The sequence below is a fragment of the Puntigrus tetrazona genome, chromosome 10 (assembly GCF_018831695.1).
Source record: "Puntigrus tetrazona isolate hp1 chromosome 10, ASM1883169v1, whole genome shotgun sequence".
NCBI lineage: Eukaryota > Metazoa > Chordata > Actinopteri > Cypriniformes > Cyprinidae > Puntigrus > Puntigrus tetrazona.
The window spans coordinates 226,782-239,352 of NC_056708.1; the positions used below are offsets into that span (position 1 = coordinate 226,782).

The 12,571-nt window shown below is 38.9% G+C and overlaps 1 protein-coding gene across 2 annotated transcripts; it reads left to right on the top strand.

Moving 5' to 3' along the window:
* The first annotated feature begins 385 nt into the window (after window positions 1-385).
* Window positions 386-10,525, top strand: LOC122353112 (long-chain fatty acid transport protein 6). Of its 2 annotated transcripts, none has more exons than XM_043250978.1 (10): window positions 386-2,651; window positions 3,447-3,653; window positions 4,276-4,434; window positions 4,521-4,645; window positions 4,794-4,988; window positions 5,084-5,174; window positions 5,449-5,647; window positions 7,958-8,055; window positions 8,482-8,612; window positions 8,734-9,365. In XM_043250978.1, exons 1-10 carry the CDS (start codon window positions 2,177-2,179, stop codon window positions 8,788-8,790), a joined length of 1,737 nt encoding a protein of 578 aa, XP_043106913.1. In that variant the 5' UTR covers window positions 386-2,176; the 3' UTR covers window positions 8,791-9,365. The 2 variants fall into 2 exon arrangements, with proteins under 2 accessions (XP_043106913.1, XP_043106912.1); XM_043250977.1 differs by lacking the exon at window positions 8,734-9,365 and adding an exon at window positions 9,840-10,525 and having other exon boundaries at window positions 405-2,651.
* The last annotated feature ends 2,046 nt before the right edge of the window (window positions 10,526-12,571 follow it).

The window sequence follows — 12,571 nt, forward strand, 5'->3', positions numbered from 1 at the left end:
AGATACAGAAAGTTTTAGAAGTTGTTTGTTAACAAGCCATGATTTGTCAGATTTCCAAATAATTCTGAACTGCTATACTTGTTGAATATCAATATACCCTAGAGATTCATTTACAGTAGCTTACATGTAGCCATTTATCAGACTTTTATAAACTTTATTTAAATGAGGACAACAGAAGCAATCAGTGAAAGAGCAATGATGCACAAGAATCACACTATAATAAGGATTTAATTATATAATAAATAAGAGGAAACAATAGAAAAAGAATATAGCAAGCTAGAGGATCACATAAAGATATAACATTATGAAATAAGGATTATGACCAAAAAAATGGATTTTGAAAGCTTCCTATTCAACAATAACTATCGAACATAACAGAACTGAATAAAATACACCAAACCTAAATCTACCTGTCACTCAAAACATGTTATATTTAGATGTTAAAACACGTTATTGGTCAGATTGAGGAAAGCAGACAGACTGAGTTTAGTTTGAAGAGTGTGTTTAGAGAGAGGAGAGGAGAGACGGGTCAAACCCGGCCGAAGCGGAGCATGTTACCAGAGGTTTGTTTCAGAATCTCTAACTCTCTGACAGTTTGAGTCAGTGTTCAAACCCTTATACAAAGTACCCACATTTGTTCTATTCCAGAGCCCTGGGAGAACGTTACGGCCCTTGTGACGTCAAACACGAGCAGTGACTGCCAGAGAAGACAGAAACAGCAGAAATACACTTTAAACAAGCTTCTCTGAAACTAAACAGTGTCTGAGTGTCCTGTTACAGAACCAGAGATATTTTATTTCTAACCCAGTGTACAGTATGGACATTAGAAAGCTTAAGATTAGTACTAGAGTACGTCTGAGCCTGATACAACTGAAAGTATTTTGCAGAATTTCATTCATCTAATATAGAAGAGACAGCATGCGTCTCACTGTGACTGGACTCATATGTTTCTAATCTATAATATTTTGTTGCATTTTATAATTACGTCTAAGGTGTTACAAGTTAAGTTGGGACACCATGATTTTTAAACTGGAGAAGTTGGATGTTTTGGGAAAAGTAACTTCTTTAAATGATCGGTTTAACACACAAGACTTGTTAACAGGGTTAGAGTAACGACTTCAGTGAGGAGATGTTTTGTTTCCAGATAAAGTGATATTTTCTGACAGGTTTTTCTGACACTGAAGCATCTCTCAGAGGTCACTGAGATCGTTCTCTTGAAGTTTAGCGCCATCTTGTGGATGTCTTCATTACCTCTGCACTCAGAGTAAAATACTGTACTTAGTGTCAATTAACCCAGAAGCCAGTTGTTGTTTTTGATATTCATTTATATTTATAAATGTCATCACCAAGGTACTAAAAATCTGATTCCTAAAAGACAACCAAATGTTTGCTGTTGTAAGAAGCATCTGTTTTCTCTCTCAATGCTTTAAACTCTCATTTATTTCTGTGATGATAAATCTGAATCTTCAGTGTCACGTGATCCTTCGGAAATCATTCTAATGTTGATTTGCTGCTAAAAATTATTATTTTTTTGCTACAAAACAACTGCTATTCAAAGGTCTGTACTAAGTAAAATAACAAACACGGTAAAGACAACTTTAATGGTACAAAATATTTGAATAAATGCTATTCTTCTGAACTTTTGATACATTTGTGAATCAAAAAAAATAAATAAATAAATGCGCAATTGTTTTTAACTCTTAAATTGTGAAGTAAAGTAAAGTAATTGTAAAGTGTAACCTATATAATAAATGTGTTAAAGTGTTACTAAGTTGGCAAATCATTAACAGTGCACCTATGGGCAATACAAAGGTTATTGTCTGTTTACTGTCATAATTTTATAATCGTGTAAGATAAACTCATGTTTTCTATGAATGAGAGCATCCTGGTTGCTCTACAGATTTACTAATTCGGTCACGAATTCCTCAAAAGTACTATAAAAGGAGTGTATTTTTATATCCTAAGCGTGTCAGTAGAGTCTCAGCCGAGATGCTTTGCTGGTTTATAAGAGGTTTGCTCTGAGGCTCGAGCTGTAGTCTGCGGAAGGAAACCCAACTCACAGGAATACGATGGTTTGAGGTCTTGCGCATGCGCAGTAGCGTGTGAGGGTATTTAAATATGGGCTGAAGAATCCAGCAGCGCAACACAAACACTTTTCATCCGTGTGAGAGTCACCATGAGCTGGGCCATCGGCACTCTGGCCGTGGGAATGGTCACGCTTCTGCTCGTTCAGAGGAAGTTTTACCCCTACTTTTGGGACGATCTGATGTATTTCGCGAGAGTTCGGCGCGTGGGGAGCGCGATGAAGGCGAGGATGAAGCGCGGAGTTGTCACATACCTCCAGCTCTTTGAGCAGCAAGCCAGAAACAGCCCGGAGAAGCCCTTCATTGTCTTCGAAGAGCAAACCCTGTCGTACGGAGACGCGGACGCGCGCAGTAACAGATTCGCGAGCGTGCTGGGAGCGCGCTGCGGGCTGAAACGCGGCGATACTGTCGCGCTGCTGATGAGCAACGAGCCGGACTTCATCTGCGTCTGGTTCGGCCTCAGTAAACTAGGCTGCGAGGTCGCCTTTCTCAACTTCAACATCAAGTCTCAGTCTCTGCAGCACTGTCTGCGCGGCTGTGCGGCGAAAGCGCTCGTCATTGGCTCAGGTAAGCGCCGACGCGACGCACGCGACGCACAGGTACGCGCGCTGTCACGTTAAACATCTGCAAAAGAAACTCTGCTAAATGTGTGAGAGATCACGAAGTTTCTCTCCCTCACTCTCTGCGCCCATCGAGCCGAAGAGAACGTGTCTGGTCTTGTGAAGTGTGTGTTCTCGGTTTGGGAGCTTCAAAAAACAGCTTGTAGGCAGCTTTTACAAACTACACATTTAGTCAACCTTCCCCTGCTGATCTGACTAAACCTGTTGTGACAGGACTCTAATACAAATTATTATCTTTTTTTAAAACGTGCCTCAGGAGAGATTTAGCGTGTAAAAGCTGAGCAGTGTTTCTGCAGGGTGTTCACTATTATTATTATTATTATTATTCTCATCCATTATTAGAAGAGAATACACAATTGATAAAATGATCCAGAACATTCCATACTTGCATCATTAATATTTTTAAATGACACACTACACAATAATTAGTAAGCTTGAGTCAAAACAATCACAAGGACCCCGGCGTTCAGGGAATAAACCATCTTTGAAATAAAGATAATGATGTAATGAATAGTGCATGGGTAAAATGCACACCCTCAATGATTAATTCAGTTAGCCTAGTTAACATTTTGTTCATTTAGTTATGGAGAATGTGAGTGCTAAATTACCAGGTTATCCTGCAGCAGTCAAAAAGCTCTTCAGAAAGCTCTTCAGCACATCAGATCCGAATGTTTGCACAGCTGTTTGTGTTCCTCTTATATTGAGTTCTGCAGTGGCTCGATGATGACCGGTCTGTTTGCAGACTTGCTCCGGTGTCTGGACGAGGTGCTGCCGGCGCTGATAGATGCTGGGGTCAAGGTTTGGGTGACCGGGGAGAGATCCTCGCACCAGAGCATCGGGACGCTGCTGGACAAGCTGGAGTCGGCCTCTCCAGAGAAACCGTTGACCGACGGCTCTCAGCCTGACCTCCTGTCCACCTTCCTCTTCATCTTCACGTCCGGCACCACAGGTACGGTACGGTCAGCTGTTAACCTCTGACCTTCACCTGACCTTCATACAGTCCTATCACAAAACATGAAGTTATTATCAGAAAAAACAAAGGGGGGAAAAAACAGACATCAGGAAAACACTTCAGACTATCGCTCTTTATTACTGCCTGAGCACGGTGTAATATTGGAATAGCACACTTAAAGCTGATCAAGTTATTAGTTGGAGCAAATATCATTGTTTATTGATTAGAAATGTATTATTTGTGTATAAATGTATTATACACATGCTTCAAATTAAAGTCTTGGTACAGCATTTATCTATAATGAATTTTAAAGGGTTGTTAAAGGATATAATGCATTATAATTATTCATAATTTGTGTTGTAAACAATTCTAATAAAAAATTTGAAAATGCATACTATAAAAATGAATTGAAAAGTTATAATGTGTTAACTGAGGTTACAAATGAAATTATGCATTATAAACACTATGCAAGGCATAATTAATGCATTAATCTACTGTTATAATAGTAAAGTGTTACCAGTATTTTTTATTCTATATTTTATATCTATTCCAGTTGTTCTGGTGTTGGTGGTGATGTGGAGAGCTCTATCAGCTTCACGTCTCTGTCTTTGTTCCTCAGGGCTGCCGAAGGCCGCTCGGATCAGTCACATCAAAGCGGTGATGTGCATGGCCTTCCTGCGTCTGTGTGGAGCTGTGGCCCGTGACCGAGTCTATGTGACGCTGCCTCTCTACCACATGTCTGCATCTCTGCTGGCCGTCGGTGGCTGCATCGAGCTCGGTACGATCCACCACAGACCGTCATAGGACCACTAACACCACTGACTGAATGCAGGCATGATCCTAATGATGGCCGTTGGGTTTTAGGGGCAACCTGTGTTTTGAGGAGGAAGTTCTCTGCCAGCCAGTTCTGGAAGGACTGTATGAAGTATGATGTGACTGTGTTTCAGTACATCGGAGAACTCTGTCGATATCTGGTCAATCAGCCAAAAGTAGGAAACTCTTTACTAGATGCTAAAATATGTACCGTATCATTTTTCTCGTTTACATTCACATCGTATCTTTGATGAAACACTGCTGGTTTTGCATTGATAAATTGTTTGATGTTGCTGATTATTTTTGCACATTTCTTGTCTGCAGACTATAGAGGAAGTGACTCATAAAGTTAGGCTCGCTGCAGGAAGTGGTCTCAGAGCTGATGTTTGGAAGCAGTTCCTCAGACGTTTTGGAAAAATCCAAATTCGTGAATCCTACGGTTTAACGGAAGCCAGTATTGGCTTTGTTAATTACACAGATGAAATCGGACCGATTGGGCGAGCCAGTTATTTTAATAAGGTCTGACTTTTATAAAAATTATAATAAATCAAAGAGTTTAATAAATGTCTAAAAAAAACAAGGTTACTTCAAGGTACTTTCGTTTTTTATTTTAGCTGAATTTGCCGTTTGAGTTTTTAAAATGTGATCCACACACGTTTGATCCGATACGGACAGATACAGGACACTGCATTAAAGTGAGTAAAGGTGAGATCATTATATCTGCTTTCATGTGTTTAATGTTTAGGAGCAGACGGGACCACACTAGTTAGATCCCTGCTGTGTTAGGGATGTTATCTTCATGTAAATGACAGCTCTGTGAGGGAGCTCGCTTTCTGTCATGTATATGCTGGTCTGGATACATGGTTCTTTTAAATATGAGGAGATCTGGTGGAAAAGAGCTAAAGAAAGATGTGAACCCAGAAGGTCTCAGAATCTCTTAGCTGTGTTTTGATGCTCATCTCAGACTGGTATGTTTCAGGGGAAGCAGGGTTACTGGTGGCTCCGGTGACCTTCACCAACCCTTTCCTGGGATACGCCGGTGATAAAGCCATGTCAGAGAAGAAGCTGTTGAGGGATGTCTTTAAGACGGGAGATGTGTTCTTCAACACAGGAGACCTGATGCTTCAGGACCACAGAGGCTTTGTCTACTTCAAAGACAGGATTGGAGACACATTCAGGTCTATATTTCACTGCGTTTTCCCTCACATTGACACTGATTCTTCAGAAAACACGTTTACCCATAACAAGTGTCACAAGCCATTATTGTTATGAGCAGCAGTGCCTACTGACTGTAATGAAGAAGAGAAGCCAGTTCTAGCAGGTGCCTGCATTTGACTTCATTAAAGAGATCATCGGGTGACCATTTTCTAGTTGATGTGACATCTTAATAAAAAGTCTAGAACATACTTTGGTTAAAAGTTCTCAATGGTAGTGTAAAAATCACTTTTACCCTGTCAAAATCTGCTCTGTTTTTTATCAAACTATTCTAGTATATGTTGCTTTAAATGCTAATGAGCTCTGCTGACTCCTCCCCTCTCTTCTGTGGAGTGAACTTCAGCCTCTAAGCTGGCTAACTAGCACATTATTAGGAAAGTCGATTCGCAAATAATCATAAAACCCCTTATACTCACTACTCGTCAACTCAATGACAGACTATCACAGATCAGGGCAGGGCTAAGGTAAGACAGACCTGTCAATCAACTGTTGTGGGAGGGGCCTGTGCAGAACTACATAATTCTGACAGGACTCTTAGAACAGCCTGATTTGAGAAAAGGTTTTTAAAATAGGGATTAAAACACACTGTGTGGATCATTATAGGATGGATGTGTACAGACACTTCCAACCAACATTTACGTTGAAATGTTTTTCATCCAGTGACTCCTTTTAAGCTCACATGAACTGAAGAACCATTTCTTCTCAAAGGTCGTGTTAACCGAAAATGTCCTGTCATTCACAGACTGTCTGTTACAGTGAGGTAAATCTACTGGAATGTATAACTAATGTCCAGCCCTTTCCATCATTGGATCTAGAACAATAATAAAACGTGTTGATTACACACAGGTGATTATCTACTAGTAGTAAAGTAAGGTCATGCCACATTCAGTTTTTTATTATTTTAAATCAAAATGACAAATTTTTAATCTGACACTTTGTTTCATTTCAAAATGAATAACTCACAAAGCTTAGCCTCTTCCAGTTTATTGGATGGGACTATATGTACTGTTCATTCATCAACTGTGAATCGGTTTAATTAGCCAGTCCTAGCATATTTAGTTGTTTTTGATTAGCCTAGCCCTGTGTTTCCTAGTTTCTTGTTCTAGTTTCTGTGTACCGACCGCTGCTTTGTCCTGGATCTTTGCTCTGTCTCCTCGATCGGCCCTTGCTTGCTCTGGAACTGTTCTTGTGTATTCAGACCCATTTGTAATCCTTGTTTGTTATTAAAAGTTAAAATGTGACCAAAAATAAAAGCAATTAAATGTATTATCAGAATTAAAATATGACAAATAATAATGTTGACAAGGTTAAAGTCTAACACAACCTCTGCTCATAACAAAAAGTAATAAAGTAATTCCTCATTGTGTATCTGAAAAAAGAAGTAGCTCCGTACAGGAAGGGACACAATGAGCTAAAAAGCGTTCTCACAGTACAGACGACTTGTTTTCCATCTCTACAGCCTGCAGAGCCACAGATACTTCCCCTCCACGCTCCAAGCATTCAACAACTATTTCCCGGAAGAAACATTAGTTAACTATGGTCGTTAATTCCATTGAACTCTATTGTCTTGACACAACCTGCAACTGAACTCACTGAACTTTACTCCATAATGATATTTGGTGCTAAAACATAAATATATAAACAAAAAGAATACAGAAGAATACTAGAAGATTAATCCTAACATGGTTTGATGATTATTAAATGACTCTTTGAGTTTAAATAAACTGAGGGTTATAGTGAGTTCAGAAACAATGTGCTGTAGCTTTTAATCTAATAAATCGCTGATATCCCTGAATGCTGTAGCAGCACATTAGTTTAAAGCTGAAGTTCACTAGCTGTACAATACTGTTTATAATGTGAATTCAACCCATTGATATTGAGTATCCACATGCTCCAGATACAACCTCTCACACTCTCTATCGCTGTTGTTCTAACCTTTAGCTTCTTTCTAATGTTTAATGTGAAGTCTTAATAAAATGCAGTTTAATGTGATGGAGGGAGACTGGAGTACTGGAGTAAAACAACACTCAGGGTGTATTCAGACCTTGTTTGGTTCAGCTGCTGTGCACACGTGTGAAAGTAAACCGCACTAAACCAAAAAAATAACATTTGTATATGGTCCAGACCAAAGCCAGTGAAGTATCAGATGTTCCTGCTGGGACACTTCTTATTGGTCCATCAGCTGTGCTGGTGATCTCTCTCACAGAATGATCTCACTGAGCTCATTCAGACAGCGGCGGCACATCTCTGATGGTGTTTTTGCTGGTTTGCAGGTGGAAAGGAGAAAACGTGTCCACCACGGAGGTGTCTGAAGTGCTGGGCAGCCTGGACTTTCTGCTGGACGTCAGTGTGTACGGCGTCTCTGTGCCAGGTGTGTTTCCTCAGCTTTACTGGGTTTTCTGCATTCTATTGAAATGAAAGACGGACTGCAAAGATTCTTGCCTTCGGGTCCTCGTTTATTCTGAATAATACAAAGAAATATATATAGATTACAGACGCTTGCCTAGTGAAAAATAATCAACAGAGCATTTCCATTACATTGGATCTTTAAGTCACAATCCTACAGATATATCATTTAAATTCATCTGTTACATGAAATATGGCCTTCACTGAATCACTGCAAAACCTGTGAAGTAGAGGAAGTAGAGTCACGAAATCACTTCTAAATACACATCTGCTACATTTGCTCTATACTTTTTACATTTTGATGAAATAAACTGTTGGAAACGAAAGAAACCTTATCCTGGTTTGAAAGTTTGAGGTGAGTTTGCTGTGAGTGTTAACGCTGTCTGAGCAGGGTACGAGGGCCGGGCAGGAATGGCCGCTGTGGTCCTGAAGGACGATCAAGGGCTGGACGGAGACAGACTCTACAGTCATCTGACGCACTCTCTTCCTCCGTACGCTTGGCCCTGGTTCCTGAGAGTACAGGTACCGCTCGTGTTTGATCATCACTGCTTCAGACAGAAGTTGATATATTTGTTCACGTTTTAATTTTTAGGCAGTTTGTTTATGAAGAGCACAGCTAAGCAGAGACTGTGTGTCTCTTCAGGTTCAACGCCGCAGACTCGTGGATGAAAGAACGGCACACGTTCCTCTCATTCAATAAATCAGAAGGGAATAAATCTTTACTACTTTTGATTAGGGCTGTCAGTTGATTTAAATGTTTTAATCTAATTAATGACATGATGTGTCGATTAATCAATCAAATGAATCACATAATATATTTGACTGTGAACGTACCCTTAAAAAAGATTATTTAAAGCTTTAGAGTTAAGTATCAAGTGTATATATATAAAAAATATAGCTTTACAAAGGAATATTTTTATTTGATCAAACATAAAATGTTCCTTCAAAAGTCTTCATTCAGGAATGAAGTAAAAGACTCTTTTTGTTCAGATGACTGTCACACGTTACTGGATCAATAAGACGGCTGGTTAAACTCATGATATTGTGTTTAAACACAAAACTTCTTATTGATGTATAAAAGCTTGTGTTATTCAAAACTCTGATATTGCTCTCCCTGCTTGTGTGATATTGTATGATATATAAATATTATACTCGTAGAGATGCATTTCTTGCCCCAACATCTAATTTTAGGGCATAACTGCATTTAGCGTTTATGTGTGCGTGCGAGTGTGTGTGCGCGCGCGTGTGTGTGAGTGTGTGTGTGTGTGTGTGTGTGTGCGTGCGAGTGTGTGTGTGTGTGTGTGTGTGTGTGTGTGTGTGTGTGTGTGTGTGTGTGTGTGTGTGTGTGTGTGTGTGTGTGTGTGTGTGTGTGTGTGTGTGTGTGTGTGTGTGTGTGTGTGTGTGTGTGTGTGTGTGTGTGTGTGTGTGAGTGTGTGTGTGTGTGTGTGTGTGTGTGTGTGTGTGTGTGTGTGTGTGTGTGTGTGTGTGTGTGTGTGTGTGTGTGTGTGTGTGTGTGTGTGTGTGTGTGTGTGTGAGTGAGTGTGTGTGTGTGTGTGCGCGCGTGTGTGTGTGTGTGTGTGAGAGAGTGTGTGTGTTTGTGCGTGCGTGCGTGTGTGTGTGTGAGAGAGTGTGTGTGTTTGTGCGTGCGTGTGTATGTGTGTGTGCGCGCGAGGGTGTGCATACTTTTTCACATTCCTGCAGGGGCACTGGCTTTTGTCTTCATGTGTTTTCCTGTATTTGTCCTCTCAGCCTTCCTTAGACGTGACAGACACGTTCAAGCAGCAGAAGGGCAGGCTGGTCCAGCAGGGCTTCAGTCCAGAGACGGTCCAGCAGCCGCTCTTCTTCCTGGACGCCGCTCAGAAAACATACTCTCCTCTCACGGAGCAGCTCTACCACGACATCCTCTCAGGACAGATCAGACTCTAGAGGCATTGTGGGAAATGCAGCGACGTTTCCACAGTGATCCTTGAGTTAGTGAACCGTCTGATGTTAACCGCACAGACTTCTGGGAGCTGCTGGGTTTTCCACTGAGCCCACAAATACTGGAACGACTTTGTTAGGATTTCTTAACATGGATACAGAAAATGAACTAATACTAGAGTCAGTATATTCTTAACCACTTCACTCAGCTCATAACATTTGAGTAAAGATTTTAGATTTATTTTAAGAGTATAGCAGCAGCTTTAATGTTATCTGCTCTTGATAATCATGTGGGCTAAAAAATCTTCATCTAAACGTAAGGCTGAGGAAGATCACAGTGTTTGTGGTGTGTTTATATCTTTTATATCAAACAGCTTCTGACTAGTTTTTATAACTGCTGCTATGAACATCAAAGAGCAGACCTGTCATGTCATTTCTACAGAAGTGATGTGATTCAGTGATCTAGATCTGTTTGAACTTCAGATAGATATTTTTAATATAAACCTTTCACTCGAGGCCAGTTCTGTGTGTGTTACTGGACTGATGATGACAAAGTGTGTCTGTTATTCGTCTGTTAATATGTCCCTTACATGTTGTCTCTTTTTATTGTCCAGAAGAGCGTGTGTCATAGAAATAGAATTATTGTGAAGCACAAGGGAAAGTGCTAGCCTTTAGAAACCCAGCAGAGACTGGATAGTAGTGAAGGTACTCTTATTATATTAGCTTTATATAATTCTACTGAAGATCTGATTATTGCCATAGTCCTCTTCACGACAGGAGACTGAAAGGAACAGAGGCGTCTCGTTTCATTCAAGCACTGATAAAGGATGCTAGTTAATGATTCAGTAATAATTTAATCCAGTCGATCAGATTTGAAATAAACTGAAAATAAATATTCACAACGGATCTCGGTCAACAAACTAAAATATATATGATCTCTGTAGATTTATTACAGATGAATCTGCATCACACTGTAAGTTTAAACTCTTACACAATAAAGAAATGTATATATATTTGCTTTAAGAAATTCATTATTTGATATTTTTAGAGAGAAGATCAAATCAGAGAAAATAAACAACCTCGAAGAGCAAAAAGGGTTTTTAAGTGACTTGCATTTAATACAATATTGTTTTAATATTATATCAGTATTAAAGCACAAATACTTGTTTAAGCGTCCTTTAAGTGTGAATGACTCCTGATGAGTGAAAAGACTGGACTCAAGGATCTTTACTACGTTTAAATACAGCTTTTATGATGAACACTTCTTAGTTTGCTGCAGAAAGGAAGGCACATTTTCTACGATAATGAGCTAAATTTCACATTTTACTTAAAAAAAGTGCTATCTTTTCTGAGAAGTGCTGTGTAACGTTTTATTTCTTATATCTGTTATGCTTTCTTATTTCTTTCTACTTTATATTGTTAACAACTCATGTTGCTGCACGTAATGTAATAATTATTTAATTATTATTGTAATAAATGTTCATAATGTAATACTTTTCTAAAAAAATTATGTAATATCTTTTTCACAATGTAATAAGTGCTATGACACATGTATTACATTATAGTCATATATAATATAAAAATATAGTCATATTTTCATAAAGACGTGAATGTTTTCACTGAATGAATTCTTACCATCTTTAAAGACCTAGAAGAAGGAAACGTCTGATGATTTGGAGCTTCTCTCTCTCTCTCTCCAGAGTCTGCAGGACTCCCCTCCGTTCTCAATTAATGTTAATATACATAAATAAAAGCGTATTTATATAAATATTATTAAAAATGTCGTCGGTTTCACCGTCATAGACATCTGTCTCATTATTCCACATCCCCTTGTGAAAATAACCATATTTTTTCTACGAATGAAATTAATAAAATTATTTCCTTCACACACAGAGCGCATCGCTTCATGACGTTCATATGCTTCCTGTCCAGTGACGTCTTCAGATAATCTTCAGACCATCAACTCATCCTTTGATACAGATACAACAACAGGACACATTTGACCCTTTTTTCCCTTTGTTTTGATCAATCAATCAATCAATCAATCACTTCTATTTCTATAGTGCTTTTAATGACAAGGTTGAATCAAAGCACTGAACAGAAGAAGAAGAAGAAGTAGAAGAATCCAGTGACAGAGAAACAATGAGTTATTAAAAGCAGAGACGAAGTTAAGGGTCCTGAAGTGTATTCGTCTATTCATCATCAGGTGTTTTTATGTCTGTAGGCTGTAGTTCAAAAATAATGAATGATAAACAATGATTCTTTTCTGCATTTTATTATTTGCTCTGTTTTGTTTTGTTCTTTAGACCTAACTATGAATTTGCATCAGCTAAATGAGTAAATCAGTTCATTTTTAATGGTGTTTATTTATTTATTTGATTCTGTTGTATGTTGTAAAATATACAGTGGAAACAATGAAAGGTAATGTTTAATAACCGATTTAAAATAATTATTCTTTCAAGTGTGTTAGTTAAAGATCTTTTTCTTTATAAAGCAGGAGCATGCACTGAAACATCTCCAGTTACTGCCTTCTTCCAGGATGATCTGTTGTGTGTGTCTCA